This window comes from Erpetoichthys calabaricus (genome assembly GCF_900747795.2).
Source record: "Erpetoichthys calabaricus chromosome 1 unlocalized genomic scaffold, fErpCal1.3 SUPER_1_unloc_25, whole genome shotgun sequence".
In the NCBI taxonomy this organism is placed as follows: Eukaryota; Metazoa; Chordata; class Cladistia; order Polypteriformes; family Polypteridae; genus Erpetoichthys; species Erpetoichthys calabaricus.
Window position 1 is genome coordinate 1,289,389 of NW_026261591.1, and position 12,752 is coordinate 1,302,140.

A 12,752-nucleotide genomic window follows, 5' to 3' on the forward strand; every position below is an offset into this window, starting at 1 on the left:
ATAACATGAATTCTCATGTCAAGTGTATTCACTCCACGTTATCGTGCAGTGCGCTGTTACTGGTATTTTGATAAAAGAATTTGAACAACATATAAGAAGCGTATAAATTATTAAACAGTAAAACATTAACATTTAAGAAGTAAAGATACATTGAGTACTACTGCAGTGCTTTCGGGTATAGTACATTTTTTGTTTGTCCATTACATGCATAAATGTATACATTTTTTGGTGTACCTACCCGAGAACACGCGACATGACCCGGCAGTTAAAAGTTTCTCGCTCCAGCAATTTGAACTCTGTTACAAAGTCTCGTTTATACCTCGTGTCTTCTCATTAAACTTGTATCTCACAAATATGGTATTGCAAACGGCAGCTGGAGCGTTTCTATAAACTCAATTTAAACTTACGGTTTATACCGTGCTTTGAAGATGCATAGTACGCGACACGTGTTTCGCCGTAATTGTGGGCTCATCAGGCGTACACACTCACTGCACTTCCTTACGGGAATTGAACCTCTGACGTAGAGGCGAAGCCCCTAACGTTGTGCCACGGCGTGTGGTTCGTTCATTTGACAGCATATAGATCAGGGTAATTACATTGCAGGCATTCGTAGTCTGATTCACAATCTGATTGTATGGGTGGTTACCTACCAGGTAACGCTTGTGGTTGGTCAGCAAGCCGGCTAACTTCTGCCACGGTGCCCTCTTTCAGTTGCGAGAATCAGGTCATAGAATGGTTGAAATAGTTTAATATATATAGCAAAATCCCCGCGCTTCGCAGGGGCTAATATGGTATTGCAAACGGTAGCGGGAGCGTTTCTATAAACTTAAGTTAAAGTTACGGTTTATACCATGCTTTTTTTCATTATGTGTTCGTACCTTATCAATTGTGTAATGTGTTTTTTGAACAGGTTTGATTCATCGAAGTGATCACTCCTGCTGCGTTCAGTCACTTCACGTGAGCCGGTCTCTTGTGTGATGTTGCGATGTCCACGAGTTTATTTAATGTTAGCTAAGACCCGGCAGTTAAAAGTTTCTCGCTACAGCAATATTAACTCTGTTACAATGTGATCCAAACTGTCGTTTATACCTCGTGTCTTCTCATTAAACTTGTATCTCGCGAATATGGCATTGCAAACGGCAGCAGGTCAGTTCACGTGCTTACGTGGGAGGCGTGATGACGCGATATATTTTGATATATATCAAAATACCCGCGCTTCGCAGTGGCGAAGTACTGCTTTAAAATTTTTATTAAGAAGAAAAGTAAACCTTTTTAAACGGTGGCTTCGCCTCTTGCGCTGATGTTGCCTGTCCGCTGTTTTATAAACGAACGGCATATAAGGCCGTCCTTTCTCCTTCACAGTCAGTTCACGTGATTACATGGGAGGCGTGATGACGCGATACGCAACCCCCGCAACCCCGCCTCCCACGGCCAGTGAGTTGCAGTCCATTACTGTATATGGCCAAAAAAGAGGTTTCAGTTATGACCGTTATGCTTTGAATTTCGAAATGAAACCTGCCTAACTTTTGTAAGTAAGCTGTAAGGAATGAGCCTGCCAAATTTCAGCCTTCCACCTACACGGGAAGTTGGACAATTAGTGATGAGTGAGTCAGTCAGTCAGTGAGTGAGTGAATCAGTCAGTGAGGGCTTTGCCTTTTATTATTATAGATAAAGATGAGAATTTAGAGGGAGTGGACAGGGGGCTCCATCACTGGGGTCAGTTGATCAGCATTTTCAGTCTTCATCTGTGTGGATATCCACCTGCTGTCCAGTCCTGTTCAACTCCTCCTGTACTGACCTCAGGTTCTTCTCTTCACTCTCACTGATCTCATTACCATTCAGCCTGTAAAGGACACAAGTGTGAGTTACAAACATAAGAGGACCCCACCTCACACACTGTACTATCACTGTGACACGCCCACTCAGGTCAACTTCCCAGAATCCTCCTCAGTGTCCCTAAGTCACATGACATGTGTGTCACCCTGCCGGTCACTCAGTTCACTGTCCAGTCACGTCACCGTCCTCTGAAGGCCTTTTGGTTTCATCTCATCTCAGTGAAGGTGTTCTAGTCAGGCCGAGGGTCCTCCGTGGTGCCTGCTGACAGTTTTATTTTTTTCATTATCCTTCATTGTTTTCCATTGTTTTTATAACATTGTTCTGTTCATTTATTATTTGTTTAATTCTGTATTCTCTGTTATTTTTATTCTGTTTCATTATTATTTAGTATCGCTGTGTGCTTCTCGCAGTTCTCTCATGTTCCTTGTATTTTGTGGTTTGATCCCAAGACGCAGGATCACCTGCCCCCAACTCTCTAAAGGCTCATTTGACTGCTCTGATGATTGGTGGTCTTTGTAAGTATTTTACTCTTTTGTTTTTAATTCTGATTATTGTCTTTGAACCTTTGGCTCTTGAGTTCAGATTCTCTCACAGATTGTGCTTTTTGAACGTTGTTAGCTTTGGATTGCCTTTGGCAGCCCCTTTGGCTCTTTTGTTAATAAACCTCGTCTGTTATGAAGACCACTTGTGGACTTGTCTCTGCTCCAGCTGGAGTTTTCATGGTTCTCCCTCTGGTCAGACTCACTTCACATCTCTGAGACTCTTTTTGATTTTAATTTTGAATTTAAAAGCCTGAGCTCCTGTCTGAGGCCTAGTCAGGCCTGAAGCCTCCTGTTTGCCTGAGGTGGGCCTGCCTGAGGGTAACATTTGTTTGGTGGGCTATTCTAGAGGCCTCACCCCTTTGTTATATTGTGCTGTTAGAGCAATCACAACAGAAGGTGGTCTGTCCAGGTGACATGGTGTGGACCCCTCTGTGGTCACTTCCTGTGTCCTGCTCTCTTAATTAATGTTCAGTCTCTCTCTTTATTATTTTCTTTCCCACTCCTCCTCACTCTGATGTCTTCTCTCATTTTCTGTCTTGTTGTTTCTTCTTGTTGTCCCCTCGCCACCCCGTCCACTGACATTGGCTCTTCTCTTTCTTATTAGTTCCAAGTGACCCCCATAACCCTGTCCACCCTCTCCTCCTGTCCACTCTGCCTGCTGTCCTGATCCTGTCACCTCTCCTCCCTGTGTCCTTGTCCCTCTGTCTGTCCACCTTTTCTGCTCTTCCTTTTCTCAGCTCATCTCACACTCCTTCGCTTTGTTGTTCTCCTTCTGTCGTCTCCCATTATCTTTGTTGTCCTCCCAGTCTGTCACGTCCATCCAGCTCCACTTGTCCACTGCTCTTTGTCCTTCTCGTCCCACTGCCTGTCCTTCACCTTCCTTCAGTCAGTCCATGTGGTGTCCTGTGATCAGTCCGTCCATCAGGCTGTCAGCTGTGACTTCATAACCCCACACACCTCACACTGTTTACTCACCTCAGTGTCTTTAATTTACAGTTTGGGGTCCGCAGACCCTCACACAGCTGACGAGCTCCTGAATCTCCCAGTTTGTTGTTTCTCAGGTTCAGTTCAGTCAGCTGTGAGTGTGGAGAAGACAGGACTGAGGAGAGAGATGAGGAACATCTGGAGGTGAGACCACAATCAGAGAGGCTGTGGAAATAAAGAAAGAGAAGTGAGGACATGAGGAGGGACAGACAGACAGACAGAAGGCCGCAGAGCTCAAAGGCTCAATGACTGCTGGCAGTTTTACTTTTTACTGAGTCTGTTTGAACCCGAGACCACCGCTGTTCTTATAAGTAAGACACCAAACACCTGAGAGGGTCACCTGCCTTCATGCTTTTCTGACAGGTGAGAAGTCATTGAAATGGACACACGGACATTAAAATTAGAGATGAACCTCAAAGAAATGAGACTGACAGCATCCTGCACTTGAGAGGCCACATGAACTTGTAGAAGATGACAATTCGGGGGTGACAAAGTGGGATTTCTTTGTGTCATTCAGGACTCAGGATGTGTAGACATATTGTCTGATTTGTAGGACATCATGCAAAGACAACTGTTAGACATTCTGGTCACTGCAGAGCTTAACACTCAGCTGTTTGTCATGATGGACTCTCCTCATGTCACAGTAATTAGATGATGACGATGACTCTCTGTGGGCTTAAAAGGACAAACACTGGGCCTGACTTTAGGAGTGATGACATAATGGACATGGAGGACAAGACTGACATGTGACACTTCTGTCCTCGGCCATTCAGACCTCACATACTGACTGGTGACAGTGACCAGCTGACCTTTGTCCACTAAACACCTCAGTGGTGCTGAGCTCAGTTTTCTTATTCCTTCTACTAATTTGTAATAAAGCAGGAGGATGAGCTTCAAATGGACTGTCAGCATCCAAAAAGTCCAGTTCAGTGGGCACAGAGGTGGTCTGAGTGGACTGTGAAGAGACCCCCATGACTGCTGAGCACTGCTGTCCATTCCCAGCTCTGCCCATAAGTGATTTGATCAAAATGACAGCAAAGGAAATCCACAGCACTTTATCAGCTGACTTCACAGGACGTGTGGGGGTCACATGAGTGACATGTTTGTGTCCTCACAGTGTGAATTTATCACAGCAGCAGCTCATTTCTTTATGTCCTGCCTTTTCAGTGACGTCTGTTTATAAAAATCAGGACAGGCCACAGGACATTAAGGGGATGGAATAAAGATTGCGGGGTCTTTACAAGGCTTTACAAATAATACCAGAAATATTCAAATAAAATGTTAAAAATGTTAAAATCAAAAGACTTGGGTTCAAATTATGAGTGCACACCAAAGGCCATCAGTGACACAGACGTCATCAAACCTGCATGTCCCCAAGTCCTCTGCTCTGCTCAGCTCTGCCCTCTGGTGGTGATGCCCTGTCCCTGCTCTCATTATATTTATTTCCAGCTCTCACTTCTTTTCCTTTTTCTTCTCCTCTTTACTTTCAAGTCCTGAGTCAAGTCTGGCAGGTTTGAGTCAAGTCTTAAATTTCAAGTCCCAAAGAAGTCATAATGTGTTTGACTCCAAACTTACATTTGCTATTTCTTAAATTTAAAGGAATCATTTATTACATTTATTGTTACATTTCCAAACTATCAACTCCATGTTAATACAAAGATGAACAAAAATGAAGTGCAAATAAACATGTAATGAGAATCAATTCTCAAAGTGCTGCTGAATACAACAATACAAGCAGTGCAAACAAATGAGCGGCCAGTTCTATGTATTGTCACACATGTGTGCCCACCTGGAGATGACCTTCCTGTCTCTGTGAGGTAAGTGATACCACTCTGAGACGAGAGGGGGCGCTAACACTGACTGTCTCTCCTTATCCACATGCAGCTGTGAGAAGAAACCAAATGAGGGGAACTGACTCAGCCGCAGTGCCCAGAGCTGCCCCTGTCCTTCTGGGTGGGACTCTTGAAAAGCTGCCGACCCCCAGAGGATGGAGAACTTGACATGAAGCAAGTGCCATCGTGTTCACACAACTGTAAAGTCAATTTGTCTATTGGGCTGTAAAGGTGTGTTTTGTTGGGCCATCGTGTCCACTTTTGTTTTGCTTCATTTGATTTCATTAAAGGGGGACACCCAGTTGGTGCCCCAACATTACAAAGCAACTTGTGCAGGTCTGCCCTCCAGTCACCATATCAGCAGACCAATATTGTCTGTTTGAATTATGTGTATTGTCCTTAATTATGTCCATTATATCTGTTCATCGTTATAATTATCTATCACTTTATATTTAGTGATCAAGTGGGGTAGCTTGAAGAAGAGAGATGGTGAGCATATTGACAAGCTGATCAGGTGAGCAGGATCTGTGGCTGGCATGGAAATGGACTCTCTGGTGATGGTGGCAGAGAGAAGGACACTGTGCAAGCTGCTATCTGTTATGGACAATGAACATCACCAACTATACAGCACCATAATTAATCAGAGGAGTTTGTTTAGCGGTAGGCTGCTATCACAGAACTGCAATATGGATAGATACCAGAGATCTTTAGTCCTCAGAGCCATTAGACTCTTTAACTCTTCATCACAGGGGGTGGTGGTTGAGTTCTGGGCCTGACGCTCCTTCTCTCCTCCTAAGCTGTATTGACTGTATTAGCTGGGCACCACATCTGATATCTCATTTTTGGCTCACTGCTCTAGAAGATTTATTTTGTTATTGTATTTTTGTTATGGGTCACTTCAAACATGTTTTCTGATCAGCATAAGTCATGTCACTTTTTTTTATTTTACTTTAATGATTTGTCACTTTAGTATTTGTCACATTAATATTATGTTTAATATCATGTGCCACCTGTCACTTTGATAGTGGTATTATTGGCACAATTCTCACTGCACTGGCATTTTTGTATGTAAAAACAACAAAACATCATTTAACACTAGAATTACCAGAGCCTAAGAAAAAACTCATAGATCTGGCCCACCTTAAATCCGTTCGCACCTCTCCATCAGCGACTTTTGTCCTGTAAATGTGCCGATAAATACAAGCAGCAAGCATCCTGCTATTCCATCCCCCCACCGCCGCAGAACGTGCACTAAGTTCTCCCAGCTCAGGCCTTGATTGATTATTTGGGAGTGAAGTGCTGGAGTTTTAGAGTGGAAATAATAGATCGTTATTTAGAACACATGCATTTCATGTGTGTTCTGTTTCTACAATAATCTGTGTACAGTCATCCCTCACCTATCGCGGGGGTTACATGCCAGAGCCCCCCGCGATAGGTGAAAATCCGCGAAGTAGCGACCTATATTTATTTTATTATTTATACATATTTTAAGGCTTTATAAACCCTTCCCACACTCTTATAAACCTTTCTCACTCTCTTGTTAACCTTTCCCACACTCTTTTAAACACTTCCTATGCTCTTAAACACTTTCTACATTCTTAAACACCTCAGACCAACACTGCACACTGCACGCAGCGATCAGACGTCAATGTGTCTGCACTCGCTTTGTGAAGGGGGGCAGCTGAACTCACGCTGAGCAGAAATGGACTTTGTGCTGCTTCTGCCAAAATGCCTGCTTGTCGCTCTGCGCATTCGGAAGGAGGAGGAGTGTGTGTGTGTGTGTGTGTGTGTGTGTGTGTGTGGGTGTGTGAGAGCTGAACGCACCTTCGCTCAAACCCCCCCTCCCCGGAAGCGCAGTACGCTCCTGCCACTTCGCATTGTCAAGGGGGTGGGGAGCAGAATGAACGCTACGGAGAAGTGGACTTTGTGCTGCTTGTCGCTCTGCGTGTCAATATTTTCCTATCTCACTGTCTTGTCTTGCGTGAAGTTAAAATGTTTTATAATAGTGAGATGTTACTCATATCCTTAGCCCGACATTCACATATCATATGTGTTAACAAAGTGTGTTTTATAAGTTTACATGTGTTTAAAGCATGTGGGATGGGTATTTTAAGGCTTAACCTTCCTCTTGTGTTAGGGTCTGCACCGACCCGTTTTAAATTTTAAATGCATACAAGAATCACATAAATTTGTTTATTGCATCAAGGCTTTTTGACTTTGTCAGGAACCTCTATTTCAACAAAATAAAGCAAAAAAATATATTTTTACTAAATTATAAAATGCTCTGGTTGAAATTATGACCTTTGTGTTGTTAGGGTCGGTTTCGACCCAGTTATGATAATACGATGATAAAGCAATAATTCGAGCCAAAGCTGAAATCCTAAGTGCACTGTCAGCTGACACACTGACCACCAGCTCCTCTCCTAATCATGTGAGCTTTCTCATTTTGCGTGGCTTTCCAGTAGACCTGCACAAAGACGGGCAGTCCAGACATGCGAGGTGAATTCACTCATTTGAGTGGCCATTTGACTTGCAGAGTGCACATTTACAATTTGCAGCAAGCAAAAATGAGAAGAAGATTTACAGTGAGCCAAGTTCTGGATCATATTTTTGGTGAAAATGAAGGAGAGGACACAGAGCAGCATAGCGATTCAGATGAGCAGGTTTCTGAGGAGGAAGACAATGTGGAGTATCATCCAGAAGACACAGACACATCTGATGAGTCGGATGAGGAGGTCACTGGTGCTGAAGCTGCTCCTGCTGAAAGATTCAAGTCCAAAAATGGTAAAATCTTTTGGAGCTCAGTACCTCATGATGTACATGGCAGGGCAGCTGCTGCAAATGTCATCAAAATGACCCCTGGAATCACAAGGTTTGCTCTGACCAGAGTCAGTGACATCAAAACATGTTTTGAGCTATTTATGCCATTGTCACTAAAAAGAATCATCATTACTATGACGAACCTTGAAGGAAGAAAAGTCCATGGCGACATATGGAAAGACATTGATGAGGAATACCTGGATGCTTTCATTGGTGTTCTTCTTCTTGCTGGAGTGTACAGATCCTGCAATGAGGCCACTGATAGTCTATGGGACGCATCAACAGGCAGAAATATTTTCCGGGCAACAATGTCACTTCAGACATTTCAAATGATATCAAGAGTCCTCGGATTTGACAACAGAGAGACCAGAGTGAGATCTGACAAGCTGGGTCCCATCAGGGATGTCTGGGAGAGATGGGTGCAGCTCCTTCCGCTGATGTTCAACCCAGGGCCAGAGGTGACAGTGGATGAACGTCTTGTCCCTTTTCGAGGAAAATGCCCCTTCCGGCAATACATACCCAGTAAGCCAGGGAAATACGGCATAAAAATCTGGGCAGCCTGTGACGCAAGAACCAGCTATGCCTGGAATCTACAGATTTACACAGGCAAAGCTGCGAGTGGCATCCCTGAGAAAAACCAAGGAAAACGTGTGGTCCTCGATATGACCACTGGACTGCAGGGTCACAATATTACTTGTGACAATTTTTTTACCAGCTATGACCTCGGACAAGAACTTCTCAAGAGGAAAGTTACCATGGTGGGAACAGTGAAGAAAACTAAACCTGAGTTGCCTGCTGAAATCTTGCAGGTGAAAAGTTTGCTTTTACAGACACCACCACTGTTGTCTCATATTGTCCAAAAAGAAACCGGAATGTGATACTCATGTGATACTCATGTCTACTCTTCACAAAGACGCAGCTGTATCATCAGGAAGTGACAAAAAGCCGACAATTATCCACGACTATAACAAAAACAAAGGAGGAGTGGACAACCTGGACAAGCTGACAGCCACATACACATGCCAGCGAATGACCAGAAGATGGCCAATGGTTGTGTTTTACAACATCCTTGATGTGTCTGCATATAATGCATTTGTGTTGTGGAGCCACATCCACCAAGGGTGGAACTCAACCAAAAAAAACAAGCGGAGACTGTTTCTTGAGGAGTTGGGAAATTCCCTTGTCAAGCCACACATTAGGCGAAGGGAACGGGTGCCCCGAGACCCAGACGACAGTTGCAGAGCTCACCCAGCACTCCATCCTCACCATCAGCAACACAGAGAGAATCTGCATCAGCATCCTCCTCAGCCAGCCCTGCCTCAACACCAACCGAAACAGCAACAACCCCAGTCAGGCCGCCTGATTCGAAAAGAAAGAGGTGTCAGGTCTGCCCAAGCAGTAAGGACAGAAAGACAAATGTATTGTGTTTCAAGTGCAAGAAATATCTCTGCAAAGAACACTCAAAAAGTGTCACTAAACACACACATACACAAGCGTGTTCTTACACACAGAGGTTTTTACTCTGATTTAGCTTTGTATTAGTTTTGGAACTTGTAATTGATTTCTATTTGTTTGATTTTCTTGATTGGTTTTTGTTTATTTGACCATGCAAATATATATTTTGTGTCATGACCTGTTCTGCTTTTCATTTTTTTCAGTTTATATTAAAGTTCTATTGCTGAAAAAAATATTTTTTTGCCTTTTCTTGATGTAAATATATATGGGTTGAATTGACCCGTAACACCATAGATGTCACATTAGTTATTAATATTAAAATGAAAAAATAAATAAAACAAATTTATTTAAGAGATGTGTTCTATACCCCTCAGTATTAGTCAGGTAACACAAGAACCTTTTATTTATTAATATGATTCTCTTGAGGTTCATTTTACCATTTTTTTAAATTGAAATAAAGGGGTATACTGACAAAAAAAGGCCCAGAGGCCCACACCAAAAGTATTAAAACTAACATTTTCATGGATAAGGAAGCCTAACAAGGTAACCAAGAGATGAGAATGATAGCTTATTGTTTTTAGTGTATTTTATAGCTGATTTAATACATGAATCAAACCAACCCGTTAACATAAGAGATGATAACAGAAAGCTAACACAAGAGGAAGGTTAAACTATAAAAATGTTTATTTATATGGTCTTTCTATATCGCGGATTTTCTCCTGTTGCTGATGGGTCTGGAACATAACTTCCGCGATAGGCGGGCAACCACTTGTATTAAAAAACCCGCGAAGTCATGAATCCGCAAAAAGTGAACCGTGAAGTAGCGAGGGATTACTGTAAACACATTGTTAAAACAGAAACATTTTTCATATTTTAGTAGTAAATGACAAAATGTAGGCATAAACTATATAATGTGTGAAGCCTGAAGTCCAAAGATGAAATAAACACTTTCACAAAAGGTTCAAGAATAAGACAACAGCTTCCGTGGCATAGCAGTAAGATTTGCTGACTTGTGATAAAGAGTCCCCGGTTCGATCCCGACTGCCTCCTATTTTCGCTGTTTTCAGTAGTGAGATGCTCTTATTGTTAATATTATAGAGTAAACACATACATTTGGTTTGCGTCTGTAACAGACTGTATACATTTATAGGACTTGTAAAAGTTACCATTTTTTTTTTTCTCTTTTATTCTCTCACTCAAGGCCGGCACGATGGTGGAGTGGGTAGCGCTGATGCCTCGCAGTTAGGAGACCCGGGTTCGCTTCCCATGTCATCCCTGCATGGAGTTTGCATGTTCTCCCCGTGTCTGTCTGGGTTTCCTCCGGGTACTCCGGTTTCCTCCCACAGTCAAAAGACATGCAGGTTAGGTGCACTGGCGATTCTAAATTGTCCCTAGTGTGTATGTGTGCCATGGGGTGGGCTGGCGCCCTGCCCAGGGTTTGTTTCCTGCTTTGCGCCCTGTGTTGGCTGGGATTGGCTGCAGCAGACCCCCGTGACCCTGTACTTAGGATATAGCGGGTTGGATAATGGATGGCCGGATTCTCTCAGTCACTATCACGGTACAAACTACCGCCCCCCACTCAGGGATCTGACTCTGTTACTTTTTATTTGAAACTGGGAATAACTATAGATGTGAGTGGTGTTTTGAGGCAATGGAACTGGACATTCTCTCATCTGGAGGGATAAAAGCTGACACACACACGTTGGTGAATCTGCCTTCTTCGTATCTCACCCTCACTTGATTTTTTTTATTCAGTTTTATTGAGTGTTCCTGCTCACGCTGAATTAGTGTGCACCTTATGGTCTATGATGTCAAAAAAAAAATAAATACAGAGATACAGGTATATATGATATTTTGAATTATTAATTTTATAACGTGTATAGTACATTTCAGAAAACATTATGGCAAGGATGCAACATTATTCATATTCATTCACATAACACTGCATGTTTTTTTTTCCCAGATCTTGCCACACCCGACGGGGGATGGAAAAGCAGGCTGCTTGCTGCTTGTCTTAATCGGCACATTTACAGGACAAAAGACGCTGATGGGTAGGTGTGAACGGATTTAAGGTGGGCCGGATCTACGAGTTTTTTCATAGGCTCTGGTAATTCTAGTGTTAAGTTCTCCTCAGCAAGCCAAGAGACCACCGCCTAGGGCAGTCATCCTTCACATCGGCTTCTGCCACAGCCACCTTAGCTGTTCACTGCTGAGGACCCCAGACTCTGCTTGTGTTCCCACCACAATCCCATGGCCTTCAGCAGGGTGCCTCGTGAGACCTTCTCCTTTCTCCTAACGCCATCCCTCAGCCTTCAGCAGAAGCCCACTCAGTGCAGTTGGTCACTCTTGCTCCTTGGGCACACAGTAGGTTTTGACCTTACACCTTGAGTGCCATGTGCTCACTCCTCTCATGGCCACTTCTTGACCTCCACTCCACTGCATCAGCTCAGCCACAATTCTGCATTTGCTTTATTTCTCATTTAACCTTCATCTCCATCTTTTCATTTTTCTTTCCTGTTCAGTTTTGTTCTTGACTATCCTGCTCAGCTTCATTTTAAACTCCCTGGGGTGCAAGTGTCTAATTCCACACCCCAGAACACTAACGAGGACACTGGCTGAGCCACACGTGTCTGCAGGTGTAAAGTGCGCTCCGCCAATTCACCACCAACACTCCAGGGCTGCTCTGCTCCCCACACTACCACATCCACCTACGCCCCTCTGAGTCCACCATTTTAATTTAAAAACCTGCACATAACCACTGACCCCTGACATGTGTCACCACACAGCTTTGTATTTAGTAGTAAAGAGAATCACGCAGTGACCAGAGTGACCAATGGAGCACAGGACTAGTGTGACAGGTGACCTTAGTGACGTCAAATTATTCACATCGTCAGTCGGCCATTTCATTGTCTGCTGGCATTGAGGAAGACCCTGACTGACTGAAATGACAAAAGAATGATTTATGAGGCAGAGGATCTGGACATGTGATGTAAACAGTGAAGACCATGTGTGTATAAAAATATCAAAAAGGTGCTATATACTGGACTATTGAGAAAGTCATGTGACAGCCTACACTGATCATGTGGTGAGATTCTTGTTTTAATGTCCCACAAGAGACACAAGTGTGAGTTACAAACACAAGAGGGCGCCACTCCTCACACTGGAGTATCTCACTGACACGCCCACTGAGGTCACCTTCCCAGAATCCTCTCAGTGTCTCTGATGTCTACTGCACATGATGTGTGTGTCCACCTGTTGGTCACTAGGCCCACTGACAGATATA

General features: G+C 43.5%; 2 protein-coding genes across 15 annotated transcripts in view; one reads left to right on the forward strand and one right to left on the reverse strand.

Annotated features, from left to right (window-relative positions):
• Positions 1 to 12,752, reverse strand: part of LOC114642585 (NACHT, LRR and PYD domains-containing protein 3-like) — a 1,142,003-nt gene that overhangs the window by 297,147 nt on the left and 832,104 nt on the right. The window contains exon 16 of one of the 14 annotated variants that reach the window (XM_051921803.1): positions 3,354 to 3,527. The exons of the other annotated variants lie outside the window; for them this stretch is intronic. Within the exon in view, the coding sequence (XP_051777763.1) occupies positions 3,354 to 3,527 (174 nt within the window). The remainder of the gene's footprint in view (positions 1 to 3,353; positions 3,528 to 12,752) is intronic. 14 annotated transcript variants of the gene reach the window in all.
• LOC127526399 (NACHT, LRR and PYD domains-containing protein 3-like) overlaps positions 1 to 12,752 on the forward strand; it is a 169,843-nt gene that overhangs the window by 129,183 nt on the left and 27,908 nt on the right. The window lies entirely within an intron of this gene.